The sequence below is a fragment of the Triticum dicoccoides genome, chromosome 1A, assembly GCF_002162155.2.
Source record: "Triticum dicoccoides isolate Atlit2015 ecotype Zavitan chromosome 1A, WEW_v2.0, whole genome shotgun sequence".
Classification (NCBI taxonomy): domain Eukaryota; kingdom Viridiplantae; phylum Streptophyta; class Magnoliopsida; order Poales; family Poaceae; genus Triticum; species Triticum dicoccoides.
Genome location: NC_041380.1, coordinates 534,648,171 through 534,664,057, shown reverse-complemented (window position 1 = coordinate 534,664,057; position 15,887 = coordinate 534,648,171). Strand labels below are relative to the sequence as shown.

Below are 15,887 nucleotides of genomic sequence, written 5' to 3'. Positions count from 1 at the left end.
TGGTGGCCACCTAATCACAATGTGTTAAAATATTCGTCAATCCTATCTTGGTCATCGCACGACACACATGTCATTGATCCGCGCAAGTAAAAGGAATGTTTAAAACTTATAAAATTAATCCCATCCACCTGGACGTGAGGCCGGCACTCTGCCAGCTACAGTTGATCCATACACCCTCTCTTATACTTACACTCACTTTTTAAATTGCATGACTTTATGTTCCATGTGCATTCAGTACATGGTTATAATATATCAAAGAAATACCCAATGTTTTACCAACCAAATCCACAGTTGGAAAAATCTGAACCAAAATCCTTGTGAGTTTTTTTTTCCTGTAGTTTATATAGTTTTGCCTGAATATCCTTAGTTTTCTGGGAACTTCTATTAGGTTCATATTACATTTTACGCTGATTTGTATGCAAGACACATACACGGCAAAAAATTGATAATTCCTTTGTGTGATTTACGGTATTTCATTTGCACATGGATGTGTGCAACCATATTTTTTTTCTCTCTACTTTGTCCACTATATGATTTATATTCATTGACAAGATTCTTTACAAAGATGTTGCATTTGGATTGGACCAATTTGTTTCTGTACATTTTTATTTTAAAAATGGAGGCTCTAATGTTATTTGAATATCCACTAATATCCCTATTATATTTGTTTAGCTATTATTTTTAGATTCATTCAGTTATGTGAATTTTTTTAACATGTTTTGGCCAGTCATTTTTTTCTCACATCGTAGTATCTGCACAATTTGCATTTGTTCATTTTTTAATCCATGTTTCAATCTAAAATTCTTAGATGGTATCAATCAATTTTTCCAATATAAAATTTCTTAGCTCTTTGATTAAAAAAAAAGCGTCTCTACTTTAAATTGAAGATGCTGGCCATATATGTGTCTTTTGTCCTCTATCGTGCTGGTCCTTGAACATGGCTGCTGGTGTGGCGAGCACATCGTGCATAACCGTGTGCGCTATCAGGCTGAGAGACCGTCTGCTCTGCCATCCGTCTATATGTGCCGGCCGTCCATGGCCTTCATGTGTCACTGATTTCTTTCATAATAGCCATATATTTGTTCATCTAGCCGCATGCACACCTCATTCATATATTTGCATGTCACCATCCAGCCTCTCGTTGCCTTATTTTTGTTGCTTATTTGTGACCAAATGGGATCCAATCTGTTTATTGACTCTCAAGACGATGTACTGATTTTAAAGCTTAGATGTATTTAAATTGGCAACCTAGGATTTAGGAAAGCGATGTGGTATTATTTAACAGAGAATCAGTCCAATTTCTATGCACAAAGTGGATGTAGCTCAATTGTACATAGGCCTTGTTGTTGGGCCAGAGGTTTGGAGTTCGATCCCAAACACCAGCACCTAACTTTTTGCGCCGGCTACCATAGCAGCTAGGCCGGCTGACTCGGCCGCACTTAATTAATGGGCTGAGGCCCACTCGGGCAACGTACGAGCGTATGAGAGAATCCAAAAGCAATTGAAACTAACGGTGTGCACGCGTGACCCAAGAATTAGTCCCCTCAAAAAAAAAAAGAATTAGTACCACCTCGCGTATAATTCAATCAATCAGCATAGTATCAGATGCGGGACGAAACCAAGAATATCACCTTGCTTTAATAGTAGGTATAGATGTCATAAAACTTATATTGCTAGATGCATATTTGAAAGAGGTTTCCAATTATACTATTATTAGGGTATATAACTTAATTTTTGATAGTTAAATCAAAGTTCAAAATTTGACACAAACTATAAGAAGGACTAATAAACCAGGACCAAGATAGTAAGTTGTATTATGTCCTAAAAGCCAAAGTGCGTGTGCTGATCTATGTGCATGCTTGTGTATGAATTTGAGGTTTTAGACATGACTAGCAATTTGCCTGTGTGTTGCAACGGATCCAAAGTAAAATAGTACTTGTTCACAAACTTGAAAGAAAGCACTATTGTTTTGATATACATATACCACTATACGTTTCACTCAAAATATACTCCCTCCGTCCCGAAATTAATGTTGTACGCCCAGTTCATTGGTAAATTTGCAAACAAAACCTCATCATCCAAAAATTGTCTCAAACAGACCCCTCCGCCCCGTCTTCTTCCTCCGCTCATTGCCCGAGCATCGCCAGGGGCCGGCACCGGCCAGCTACGGTCCCCTCCAGTCGCGTTTCCTAGGGGCATCGCCTCCGCTGCCTTGATCCCCTCCCGCCGCCCAGACTTGCATTGCCGCCCAACTGCTCTGCCGCCGCCGCCCAGAACTGCTCTTCCGCCATAGCCAAGATCTGCGCTTCCACCCATAACTGCTCTGCCGCCGCTGCCCAGAACTACTCTCTCACACGTCCTTGAGCTCCCGCTGTTGCTTCTCCTTGAGCTCCGGTTGCTGTTTCTTCCCGAGCTCCCACTGCTGCTTCTCCTCGAGCTCCTGCTGGTGGAGCTCTACTGTCTCCCGTGATTCTCCCATGTCGCCAGCTTCTCCCGTGCTCGTGTTGTTGTTGTTGCTGCTGCTCCTCTGCACTCTCTAAAATTCAATCAAATTCACTGTTAATTTTGGAGCAGATCAAAATCAGACAAGACTTTCTTCTTTTAATCATCAGATAATTTTCTAGGAATGCACTTGATAATTTTGGAGTTGATGTCCTGCTAGTTGCATTTCGAAAAAGATCCAATGGCTTCCAACTTCACTCGAGATTATTCAGTGTCCTTGGCAGCACATGATTGCTGGGATGTTTGTTCACTCCGGCCTTCGAGCTAAGGAGCTTCTTGCTCAAATCTCATCTGGCAAGCAGAGCTGCTCCAGTTCCTCCTAGACATCAGCATTTCTGACAGTTTTAAGCTACCACCATTCTGAACAGTGAACACTGAAGGAAGTGTTTATCTTTAACGAACAAAAATGTATGCTCTTTTTTTCTATTAAATGGAATAGTAATGGAACTAAAGGTAGGTGATTGCATTGATCTCAAGTTTGGGACAACCAAATAACCAACTGCAGGCCCTCAAATGTGCATCTAAATGATAATTGCGTTCAATTTAAAATTCAGTAGCACAAGCATAACCTCTACAGATGTTGAGAAAAACAATTGATGTGCAGGAAATAAATTCAGACAAACACCACGGTGTTTCCTGCTTGTGTTTTTACCTCCGGTGTTCTTTTTGCTAAACTATGATTTGAGGAATCTTCAAATTCTTTGATATTGATGTTGTTTTATCGTGCAAATGCCTAGATGCTGTTGATTGACATTAATGTTGCCATTTTTGCCAAGTATGTTGCTTCTCTCTTGGACTTTCAAGATTCTCTTAGGACTACTTTGAGGAGGTCACCTTTAATTCATTTGGATCAGGATCACCCAGCTAGCTAACTTCATGTGGGTGGTGGGTTGATTCCTTACCGTAAAAAACAATTGCAAAGTTTAACCTACCAAAAAAATAAGGCATCCACGTAAAAAGATTGACCAAGGAAAATACACCCATGTGGCACTAGATGAGTGGCCAGTGTAAAGTTCCAACAGAGCAACAAGGTTGAAAAGAATAAGGTTCAGAACTTAAATGTTGTCTCCACTCTCCAGTTTAAATCCAGTAACAAGGGAGAGCAAAAACCTTTTGCTGCTGCTGGAGGAGGGCGGTTGCTTGATTGCAGAACGTGAGCACACTCACGACGTTGGGCATTGTTTCGTTAGCAGTTCGTCGGACCGGGCGACCAAGGGTGCACATCAAATGCCTGTGAAGATCAGCAAGCAGGTGGTGTGGTGAAACGAATGGTGATGAAGTAGGGATACATGCGTGCATGATGATGCAACATTTTCTGATTAAACGCGGTCTAGACTAACTTTTAGACTGATTTTCCATCAAAATTGAAAATAGTTACACTAAGTTTCAAAATAGAAAATACACTTCTCAGTTTTACAAACTAAAATTTACTGTATGACAGTACAAAACTTTCTTGCAATAAAATCCCAACTCTCTAAAACTGAAACTTTAACTGACTTTTAGACTGTATTTTTACTCCAAGAGTTTTTATATTCAGATCACTTTAACTGAATTTTAGACTGAGTTTTAGATTGAATTTTAAACTTTCTTGCAATAAGCTTGCAGTACACTTTATATAAAGATCAGGAGCCAAGCTCTAAAATTGAATTTTTAACTGAGTTTTAAAGTGAATTTTTACGACTGCACCTGTTTCAATTTCAGTTTCAGATAAAGTTTATATTCAGATCGAGACTGACGAAACTGACTTTATATTCAGTTGCAGGTAAGGACATCAGAGAATCTACAGCAGTGAGGCCAATTCAACAGCATCTGTGACAAAGATTCTACAACAGTGTGGCCAATTCTACAACATTTGTTTCAGAGAATCTACAACAGTGAGGCCAATTCTATTGTGTGGCAATTCAATTGTAGCAGCCCAATCAATTCTACTCAAGCAAAGAATCTGTAGTACTCAAGCAAATGTGTAAGCAAGCAATGAATCAGTATGCAAGAAAATGTGTACTCAAGCAAATGTGAATCTACAACACCGACGAGGAACATACCTTGAGGTTGGTGTGCTTGGTGGTGGAGTCCTAGAGCGGTTGGAGGAACATGTCGGAGCTCGCCGCCCCCTTGCCGCCACCTTCCCGCCGCCGCTGTTGCGTGCCTGTAGCCATGTCATAGTCAGACCTGCGTTGATGCTGGATGAGCGTGAAGAAGGCGGCCAGGTAGCCGCGACTGCAGGAGATGGGCTCCTCACCTGACGACCACCAGCAGCAGCCCCATGCCAGCGACCGGCAGAAGCAGCTCTGTCGCGCCGTCTTGGTAGTCTCCGCCGCAGATTGAGCCCGGCCGCTGTAGATCGAAGAGCCGGAGGGGGAAAATCAGATTTTCACTGATGTAGAGGGACATGTGTGAGGAAGAGAGTGTCGGTAACGCGCACAAGGGAGAGGGCGCCGGCGCTGGGGAGGGAGAGGAGCCACGCGCAGTGTGGAGCTGCGCGGAGGGGAACGGCGTCGGCGGTGCCAGACGGTCGGAGAGGAAGGAGGAAGAGAGCGACTACACAGAGGGACTTCGGGTTCGGTCGGGAAAAGGCTGAGGACTAAATTGCAAAATGACCAATGTGACATGAATTTCGGACGGAGGGAGTATTTCTCAGGATATTTTGATGAGGCGAGGGAGGGAAGTGGTTGTTTTCAAGATAATGAGGGATTTTCTGCAAATTGGAGCAGAGAAGTGGGCTATTGTTGTAAAAATGTCATAACTTACCTCACAACCGTTAGATGTAGATCTAATACTCAGAAATGACGGATAGCAGATACACCATCATCACCAACTGGGTCTTTTATAGTAGTAAAGAGACTGAGGGCTAGACAGCCGGTCGGGGCTGTCTCACACTCGTTTGTTGGATTCCAAATTTGACATATATGGTTGAAGATGGAGCAACTCCAAGAGCACAGGTACGAAATTCATCGTAATAGTCAAAAATGACGGATAGCAGATACACCATCATCACCAACTGAGTCTTTTATAGTAGTAGAGAGACTGAGGACTACAGATGCGGATAGCCGGTCGGGGCTGTCTGACACTCGTTTGTTGGATTCCAAATTTGACATGTATGGTTGAAGATGGAGCAACTCCAAGAGCACAGGTATGAAATTCATCATAAAGTCTGGTTATTATTTAGAGGAGTTTCTCAAGTGAGCTCTTTTCTCAATCTATGTAAAAAAATCCCTAAAAGTGCTTTTGAAGAACTTAGGATATCCTGTAATAATATTGCGGGAAGGCCATCTTTCCATAAATGAAGGAGCTTGTGTCGGTGGTTGTGTTGGGCTGCTTCATTTACAGGATATCCTAAGTTCGTGCCGGCTCCCCAGGGATTTGGGTGTAATTTCAGTTCTTTCTGGGTGCGTCTGTACGACTGTTACTGTTAGATCTGGGGTCTATTTCGTAAAAGAGAAAGAATTTACGAGGGTGTCATGAGGGATCCTTTGCTGCCGTTTGCCGAGATGGTACATACAACTTTCTGGGTGCATATGTAGTTCCTGTCCAGGACATGGCTGATCCAGAAGTGCTTGAGGCAATGGCTACGAGTAAAGGGATGTCACTAGCACTTGATCTTGCATGCAACAACATTGTTATTGCCACTGACTGTTCTGCCACGGCGAAACACATCAAGGAGGCTTATTTGGGGACCTCGGCTGCTACTATTCATGAGATAAAAAGGTGCACCCAATTGTTTGCATCAGTGGAAATGGTCCATGAGAACAGATGCATGAACGTTGAAGCTCATTCATTGGCAAAGGCGGCGACTACTCTAGCTCGTGGCCGGCATGTGTGGCTAATCCATAGACCTGATGTTGTTTATATTCCTGAGAACATTTGAGCTAATAGAGTGTTTTCTATTCTAAAAAAGGAAAAAGAAATCAAATGACCCAAATTCAAAATTCAGTTGACTTGTCTATAACTAACTAAAGTGACAAAGAAATGCCCTTGCAAAAAGAGCGACAAAGAAATGGATACAAAATACAATGGCCTACCACACAGAAAGCTCAGCCAACCTCCTACCAACAAATGCCCGGTGAAGGTTTTCTCTCCCTAGCGAGAAAGCTAGGGTTTTCTCTCCCCTAGCGAGAAAGCTAGGGATCTCTCGCTACCGGCGGCCACGCCGGAATTTCCCTCTCCCCCGGACGGATCCCCTCCGCTATCCCTCCTCTCACTCGGGCTGCTCCGCCGCCTTTGTATACGAGAGGGATCGGGGGTGGGTTTGGGACAGGAAGACACTAGGGTTTGTGCGTCGCAATCTGTTCGGCGACCATGGAGGAAGAAGTGCCTGGTTCGCAGAGGAAGGGGACGAAGGAGAGTACTAAAGATCTCTTGGCTCGTCTGAATCTACAGGAAGAAGAGGATGACGACTTCGTCTGGGAAGAGGAGCTCCCTGATCTGAGGTCTGCAGCTAAGTGGCTAGCGATTGCTAGGGTTCATACCCCAAAAACTTTCAGTCCGAGCGCGCTCTATGGGGACATGCGAGCAGCATGGAATCCAGCAAAAACTGTGAGTTGGAGGAGGATCAATGAGAACCTTTTCACCGCGCAGTTCGGGTGCTTAGCAGATTGGAACAAGGCAATGTTTGAAGGACCATGGCTTTTCAAGGGACAGGCAGTCATAATGAAGGAGTATGATGGATTTAAAAATCCTGAGTCAATCCAGTTGGACAAACTCACAGTGTGGGCGCAGATCCATCGCCTCCCAGATGACTTCTTAATTGAACGGGCAGTTCAAGGTATGGCTTCACGCATTGGTGAGGTGGAGGAGATTCAGTTAAGGCTACCAGCTGGTTTCTTCGGGGAATTTGTCCGCGTAAAAGTTAGTATTGACATCAATGCCAAGATAAAGCGTTTTGTGACGGGAAAGAAGGGGGACGAAAGAGTTCGCTATCAAGTGAAGTACGAGAAGCTACCCACCTTCTGTTTCAATTGTGGCGAATTCGGTCACTGGTATGAAGAGTGTGGGGACGGTGAGCATGATGTATCGTCTTTTGAATGGGGGGAGTTTGTGCTAGCTAATGCTTTCAGAGCGGGGCATGATGGCCGTGGTGTGGCGGGACCCCGAAGAGGTCGTGCTACAAGAGGTGGGGCAGGAGGCAGAGGAAGGGGGAGAGGCACGTACAACCCCAACCAGAGCTGGCGCTTTAACGCACAAAATCAGACTCCGGTGAATGCTGGGGGGAGAATGGAAACTGATAAGGGAACGGTTGATGTTGATGCTGCTGGCCAAGAGAATGTCTCAGGGATAGTAAAGGATAGTATGCAGCCACAGAAGCGCCTCTCTGTTGAAAATACTTCAAGTTCTATCTCGGCAGGGCAAAGTGAGCTTAATTCTGGAGTAGGGGTTGATGGGGCAAATCCATTGGCAATGGTGGTGGCGACGGCCCAGCTTGCTGTACCCCCACTACCCCCAGTTTATGTCTCACCACGCAAACAAAATAAGAGATACAAACATGGGGAGGAAGGCAAAGGACAAGCGGGAGTAAATGCTGGTACTAGCATTGGGGGCTCAGGAATGGCAACTTCTTCAAATACATCGGCGACCTCCGGATGGGAGGATCGCCGGGACCAATGAAAACCCTAGCGTGGAATTGCTGTGGGATGCTCTCTCCCGCGGCAATTCGAGAGCTCTTGGACCTCCAAGGGCGGCTAAGAGCAGATGTGGTCTTTCTGTCGGAATCACATCTAAATAATGACAAGGCAGAAATTTTAAGGGTTAAGTTAGATTTTGATTGTTTCCATTTAGTGGCTAGTGATGGACGTGTTGGTGGGCTTGTACTCTATTATAATTTATCAAATGAAGTGATTCTGAATTACTCCTCAGATAATGTTATAGATGGCATAGTGATGGACGGAAACTCACCATCTTGGCGTATTACAGGGTTCTATGGAGAACCGAGCTGGGAGCGAAAGTATCTCTCATGGACGTACATCAAAGATATTCATGCCAATAATTCTGGGCCATGGATGATCCTTGGCGACTTTAATGAAATCACCAACATGAGTGAAAAGGAAGGTGGTAATAACAGGCCTGATCACTATATGCGGGACTTTAGAGACTGTATTGATGACTGTGGGTTACAGGAAGTAATGGTGATAGTAGATACATTCACATGGAGTCATGGACCGATCAGAGAGCGACTTCACAGGGCTCTATGTAATGAAATGTGGGCAGAAAAATTTCCTTTTGCAGGACTGGTACACGAACACCATACCCACTCTGACCATAGGCCTATTCTGCTCGATACGGAGTATTTCAAACCGATGTTGATTCAGCAGCAGCAGACCCGGAAAAGAATGTTCGAAGCACGGTGGTTGGAAGAAGGGACAGTGAACGAGATTGTAAACACAGCTTGGGAGCGAGCCAAGTTAGCTGGGCTAGGCCCGTCCCTTGCGGGTCGGACCAAGGCAGTATTGAAGGACTTGCATATGTGGGATCGTGATACCCTAAAGAGCCCTAAGAAGAGAATAAATAAGTTAAAGAAAGATCTGGAGAAATTAAGAAGGGGACCGAACACTCCTGAAAACAGACAGAGAATGAAAGATATCCAAGTCCTGATTGAAAACCTACTGGATCAAGAAGAGTTGATTTGGCTCCAACGTGGAAGGGCAAACTGGTTGCTGCATGGGGATCGTAATACAACTTTTTTCCATAGAGCGGCTGCGGCTCGCAAGAAGAGGAATTGCATTAAGAGGTTGTTGGATGACACTGGAGTATGGAAGGACAGAGAGGAGGACATCAATCTAATTATCTCAGAATACTTTTCAGCTTTGTTTACAGCACAGGTTCAGCAGCCGGACCTTAATGTGTTGTCAAAGGTACAACCTCGTGTTACTGCTGCCATGAACGAAGCTCTTATGGCCCCCTATACGGCAGAAGAGGTCAGGAAAGCTTTGTTCTTGATCGGTGATTTTAAAGACCCTGGACCTGACGGGCTACATGCAGTTTTCTATAAGAGGTTTTGGCCAATGTTAGGGGATGATCTTGTTATGGAAGTTCTGGGTGCAGTTAACTCACAGGAGATCCCACCGGGATGGAATGAAACTACTATTGTGATGATCCCTAAGGTAAACACTCCTGAGCAAGTCACACAATTTAGACCTATTAGTTTGTGCAATGTGGTCTGTAAAGTTATCTCCAAGATGATTGCTATAAGACTGAAAAGTTTGCTTCCTGAAATCATTAGTCCCACACAAAGTGCTTTTGTTCCGGGGAGACTCATCACAGATAATGTCTTGATAGCTTATGAGAGCCTCCATGCAATTAAACAGAAGAAAAAAGGCAAGGAGGGATGGTGTGCAGTTAAGTTGGATATGCACAAGGCCTATGATCGTGTAGAATGGGTCTTCTTGGAGGCAATGCTTCTAAAACTGGGGTTTAGAGCTGATTGGGTCCGAATGATTATGGCATGTGTGTCGTCTGTGGAATACAGAGTGAGGTACAACTCGGTTGAAACAGATACAATCAAACCATCACGTGGACTCCGCCAAGGTGACCCTCTGTCACCCTACTTATTCTTATTGGTTACGGAGGGTCTGTCAGCACTTCTTAATCATGCAGAGCAATCAGGCGGAATTGTGGGAATTCAGGTTTGTCGAGATGCGCCCTCAGTTACAAATCTCTTGTTTGCAGATGACTCCTTAATTCTTATGAAAGCAAATGTTTCGAATGCGGTATGCTTAAAATCTGTCCTGGATGCTTACTGTGGAGCTTCCGGCCAGTTGGTGAGTTTGGGTAAATCTAGTATTTTTTTCAGCCCTAGCACAGATACAAACACCAAGGCTCAGGTGTGCACTACTCTGAATATTATGACGGAGGCCCTGAATGACACATATTTGGGATTACCCACTACCCTAGGACTGGATAAAACAGACAGCTTTCAATACTTGATTGATCGGTTGATTGTGAAACTTACAGGATGGAAGGAAAAGTGTCTGTCTTCGGGAGGTAAGGAAGTGCTTATCAAATCTATTGCACAAGCCATACCAACGTACGCGATGTCGGTTTTCAAAATTCCTAAGAAAATTTGTAAAGGAATTACAGACGCGATATCTCGTTACTGGTGGGGCGATGACGCATCACATAAGAGAATGCACTGGTTTGCCTGGTGGAAGATGTGCTTACCAAAGTGTAGAGGAGGAATGGGGTTCAGAGATATTCATTGCTTTAACTTGCCATTGCTGGCAAAACAAGCATGGCGACTTATTGAAAACCCCGAATCTCTTTGTGCACAGATTCTTAAAGCAAAATATTACCCTGATGAGGAACTTATGAATGCTAGTCTGAAAAAGAAGGCCTCTTATACATGGCAAAGTATAATGGCTGGTGTGGAGACCTTGAAACATGGACATATTTGGAGGGTGGGAGATGGTTAAAAAATAAAAATTTGGGAAGATAGTTGGATCCCACAATCTCCCACCAGGAAAGTAATCTCTGTTAGAGGGAATCATCTCCTCTCTCGGGTGTCAGAGCTTATAGATCCAGTGTCAGGTGACTGGGATTCGGGGCTGATAAACCAAACATTTTACAGTGTTGATGCTCAGAGAATTCTTTCAATTCCACTACCAATATATGAAATGACAGACTTTTTAGGTTGGAGTTTCACTAAAACAGGCGGGTTCACCGTAAGATCAGCATACCACGCTATCTGGGAGTCAAAGTTTGGGCACAATCTGCAAGGTGCAGCGAGTTCTTCCTCGCCAACACCTACATGGGATTCGGTGTGGAGCTTGAGCTGCCCAGCAAAGGTAAAAAAATTTGTTTGGAGAGCACTTCTTAGTGTTGTTCCATCTCGTGCAATATTGGCGGATAGACATATCAAGATCAAACCAAATTGTCCCGTATGTAACAAAGGACCGGAGAGTATCCGTCACCTGCTTTTTGTATGTCCAGTTGCGATTCAGGTTTGGAAACTGCTTGGAGTGTGGGATGTAATACAGAGGGGATTGGCGATGAATACTTGCGGGGAGGTTATGTTGGATTATCTTCTTAGCCTACCGGACGATCATATCCATGTGTTAGGATTGCCAAAATAGCGAGAAACGGTGGCTACATGCTGTTGGTACTTGTGGTGGGAAAGGAGAAAAATTACACATGGAGGTGATCCACAAACGGTGCCACAGATCAATCTTGTTGTACGCTCCTTGGCAGAGAATTTTATAGCAGCGAATTCACCACGGCCAAGAGTTCATTTGGAAGGTTGGATGAGACCAAGGACCGGGTATGTCAAGCTAAATGTGAACGCGAGTTTTGATCAGGACTTACTTGAAGGTTCAGTAGGTGCTGTCATTAGAGACCACAAGGGCAAGTTTATAGCTGCAGCAAATGAAAAACTTGTAGTCTGTTATGATGCTTTTACTGCTGAGGCAATTGCAATCAAATTCGGCCTAAATCTTGCTCGCACAACTGGATGTAGCAAAGTTGAGGTGAATTCAGATAATTCGGACGTGGTTGAAGCACTCAGAGAAGGCTACTCAGCTTCTGTAGCCAGTGCGATTTTTAATGACTGTTATTTCATGTCTTTAGAATTCAGTCATATTGTTTATGAGCATTGTTTTAGAGAGAATAATAAGGTAGCACATGAATTAGCTAGTCTAGCTAGATTCAATCCTCCTGATGTATGGTTGGATGATCCCCCGTCGGCTATCATCCCCTTAATTGTATCAGATGCTACTATTGTTGCCAATTAATAAAGGAGGTGTTTATCAAAAAAACAAATGCCCGGCGAAGAACCTGGGATGTCTCCTCGCACCATACCGCTCGCTAAAACCAAGAGAAACAGAACTCCCGATAGCAGCAGGAATCTTTGGCTCGCGTTAATCCATCGGTTATGGAGTCGATTAGGATTTAACTATTTCTCGGAGAAATGGCAAATCCGGAGGAGTATTCTTCTTTTTCTGCGAGGAGGAACATTCGTTGCACTTGAAATGCCTATGGTCTATATACTAGTACCTACTAGATTTGAAACCTTCATAGATACTAGCATGAATCATCGAGGTCTTAATCAGCTGCTTGATAGTACCATTACAGATATATTATACGCCGCAAAGCGTTCTTAATTTTTATTCTCGGCAGTAGGGACACCCTGTTCATCAAAAGTCCAAAGTAAACCCAGTTTCCTAGAGCTCATTGCAGGGCACAGATTCGAGCTTCTCTTGGCCGGCGGCGGCGCCTGCAGTGCCTAGCTGAATCATCTCGGCGAAGAAATCCGTGAGAGCAGTCTCGTAGCCCGGCATCTTGGCGAACCCCGGGAAGTAGTTGATGTCCACGAGGAAGTACCTCCGCCGGCCGCCGTCGTCCAGCTCCGTCGCCGCGAACATGTCGAAGTTGAGGAGGTGCAGCCCCAGCGCCTGCCGGAGCCCGCGCGCGACCTGGTCCACTAACGCGGCGGGCGGCATCGAGTCCTCCCCCTTGTCCAGCGCGGGGCGGCTGGAGATGTTGGCGAAGGGGACGGAGGCGTCGGCGTCGGGGTCCGCGAGGCGCTCCGCGGGCACGTCCGGCAGGCTGCTGCGGCGGACGCAGACGGCGCGGCCGCCCACCACGTAGACCTTGAAGAGCACGCCGCCGTGGTTGACGAACTCCTGGAGGACGACCGGGGTGTGGAGGCCGCGGAGGCCCTCGGCGCGGTACACCAGGCACAGGTCGTGGGAGCTGGCGCTGCCGTCGACGGCCAGCGGCTTGGCGATGAGCGGGAAGCGGAGGCCGTGGGACGGGTCGTCCGCGGCCAGCGCGGCGGCGTCGCTCACGGTGACCTGCGCGGGGACGCTGAGCGGGAAGTCCAGGCCGGCGGCGAGCCCGGGGACGACGTCGAGCATGGTGAAGCGGTCGAGCAGGCGGTCGACGGCGGCGGGGGCGTCGACGACGGGCACGGAGGGGTGGAGCGCGGAGAAGGCCTCCAGCTGCGCGCGCCAGGGCCGGTCGAAGAGCTTGTGGATGATGAGGTCGAAGGGGCCCTGGTCGGCCAGGGGCAGCGAGGCGTCGACGGCGACGAGGCGCATGCCGCGCTCCGCCGCGAGGGCCTCGAGCGGCGGCTGGATGACGCTGCCCGCCTTGCCGGGCGGCAGCGCGTAGCCGATGGTGAACCGCGGCCGCGGGGAGGACTGGTGGTCGGCCACCATGATTTGATCGCTCGCTCGACTCTGCTTGGCTTTGTTTGGGTCGTTGTCCTAGTGCCTTTGTGGTTTGTGCAGGCCGTTTTATACACGCGACAAGTCGGCAACCGCTTGGAACCACCGACCGGCCGCGTTCGCACCGCTCTGTGGCAGCAAGAGTAGTCGAGTACTGCTCCCACCTGCTTTGGATTCGTCTTCGCTCCAGACGCCACCGGCCAAGGGCGGACATGCATCGACTAATCAACACGAAATGTACATGCCACGAACGGTCAAGGTTGCTGCGTTGTACGCCTGAGCCGTTGGATTGGGTGACGCAGCAAGGGGCTCTCCGCCATGTGACATGATTAATTCTGGTTCGCGTGGGGCACCGACCGGCATCACGTGCTAGTAGTAACTCGTCCACAGAGACAAAGTCAAACCAAACCTCCGGTTATGATCGCGTCTGGAGTAGGAGGCGGCGGTGGGATATCCCATCGTCCAAGGGCATCTCCAACGTGAAATAACCAGCGCTCAATAAGGTTCGGTAACAAATTGTCCGACAGTTATGCGTAATTCTTAGACCAACTTCAACGGGCCGACCTAAACGGACGGCGTTTTTATCCGTTTGGATCGCCCGCCCGCCCGACGTTCACCCTCAATTAGATTTGAATCGACAGTGCGCCCAACACGACGACCCATTTCATGACCGCGCATATTGGTTTTGGCGCTCCAGCGCGCGAGAAAGGTTCGCGCGCTGGTTTTGGTATAGCCGGCGCTCGTTATAAAAAGACGCTCCCTCCATACTCCATTCGATGCCCACTCGTCGCGGCCCCTCACTAGCCTCGTCGCCTCTGCGTAAGGTTGTCAGAATCGCGATTCTGAATCGGATCGAAGCTCCAATGGTAGTATCGCAAATCGTAGAATCTTCACTATCAGGATCGTAAAAATGTAGATTCTATGAACCAAAATCGTAGAATCAGAAGGGTTAGTTTGGGTCGTAAAGTCGTAGAATCGTACAACGGAATCGTGATTCTGACAACCTGCCTCTGTGCCGCCTGGGGGCTTCGGATTTTCACAAAGCCCGCGAGCACCGCTCCAGCGCCTTCTCCTCCGGGATCTGATTTGGCGAGAAACGCCTCATTCTCGGCACCTTCGACACCGCAAAGGAGGCGGCCCGCGCGCACGACGCGGCGGCGTGGCGTCTCCTGAGGCCTCGTCGGGAGATGAATTTCCCCGACGTGTCGAGCTAGCGGACGCAGGATCTCGCGCCTCTCCCGCGGCTTTTCACCGACAAGGATCGTCGTGACCACCGGAGACGGCAGCGTCGCCTCGCCATCGCCGAGATGGACGTGGAAGCCATGGTGGTGTGGTGCGAACGCTTCCCACGGGACATCATCGACGAGCGCCAGTTCTACAAGTAAAGGAGGACGGAGAGGGAGGCGAGGAGGATGGAGCGAGCCGCCTATCGAGAGGACAAGCGTGCGCGAAGCAAACCGCTCAATTGAACCTGAAGCTAGGAGAAGCGTCGTCCTGGGACTCCGAGGACGAGCGGTATGCTGACGCCTACATTTAAACGTCGGAGGAGGACATTACTGAGTCGGAGTCGAAAAACGACGAGTAGTTCATCCTTTTCTTTATCTGTCTATGCTACAACTATCTATGTATCCTTTTTCTATCCGAAAAAATGGCCGGCGGCGTCGGCGACGAAGCAGGCGGGCGACGGTATACTATTGGATGGGGAGAGGCCAATATGCCACCGACCAGTGGGTTCGGGGGAAAGAGAGGGCGAGCGCGCGCACGTTCGTCTTGTGTCCGCGCCGACGCAAATCCGTCTCAAAAACGGGCCGAGAATAGGTCGACAGACGGATGCGCGTCCGTTTAGGTCGACGCGTTAAGCCGGCTTTTCTGTCTGCGCCGACCCAAACGGATGGTGGCGGACGAAATGAGTCACTCCATTAGAGTTGCTCTTATTTACTGGATCTTATAAATTCTTTCTTTTTTACGAAATAGACCCAGATCTAACAGTAAAAGTGATACAAAAGCACCTTAGAAAGAACTGAGATTTTGGGTTGTTTGGTTTGTGACTGACTTTGAAAAAGATTGTCACATTTAAAGTTAGACAAGTTTGACCAACTTAGATGAGTGTTTGGTTCAAGTCACACCTTAGACAAGTCACACTTGAACCCCACATGGCATACATACAAAAAATGTGGCAAGATTTCTTAGGCTTATCAACTTGTGGTTTTCATTTTAATGAACTAACCGAAC

General features: G+C 47.0%; 2 protein-coding genes across 2 annotated transcripts; both read right to left on the bottom strand.

The window, feature by feature from the left end:
- Positions 1-1,886: 1,886 nt before the first annotated feature.
- Positions 1,887-5,111, bottom strand: LOC119354704. Its single transcript, XM_037621450.1, has 5 exons — positions 4,925-5,111; positions 4,742-4,836; positions 4,545-4,648; positions 3,613-3,733; positions 1,887-2,536 (listed from the first exon to the last, which is right to left on the bottom strand). The coding sequence occupies exons 1-5, from the start codon at positions 5,109-5,111 to the stop codon at positions 2,351-2,353; spliced, it is 693 nt and encodes a 230-aa protein (XP_037477347.1). The 3' UTR covers positions 1,887-2,350.
- Positions 5,112-12,395: 7,284 nt separating this feature from the next.
- Positions 12,396-13,716, bottom strand: LOC119286627 (inositol-tetrakisphosphate 1-kinase 4-like). The gene has a single exon (XM_037566041.1). The coding sequence runs from the start codon at positions 13,644-13,646 to the stop codon at positions 12,648-12,650; it is 999 nt and encodes a 332-aa protein (XP_037421938.1). The 5' UTR covers positions 13,647-13,716; the 3' UTR covers positions 12,396-12,647.
- Positions 13,717-15,887: the final 2,171 nt, after the last annotated feature.

Excerpts from the sequence above, each read along its gene's own strand:
- LOC119354704 (XM_037621450.1), bottom strand. The coding sequence starts at position 5,111 with ATGTCACATTGGTCATTTTGCAATTTAGTCCTCAGCCTTTTCCCGACC. Across the intron at positions 4,837-4,924 it reads GCGCCGGCGCCCTCTCCCTT|CGGCCGGGCTCAATCTGCGG; the intron begins GTGCGCGTTACC and ends TTCGATCTACAG. Across the intron at positions 3,734-4,544 it reads CCAAGCACACCAACCTCAAG|GCATTTGATGTGCACCCTTG; the intron begins GTATGTTCCTCG and ends TGATCTTCACAG.
- LOC119286627 (XM_037566041.1), bottom strand. The coding sequence starts at position 13,646 with ATGGTGGCCGACCACCAGTCCTCCCCGCGGCCGCGGTTCACCATCGGC.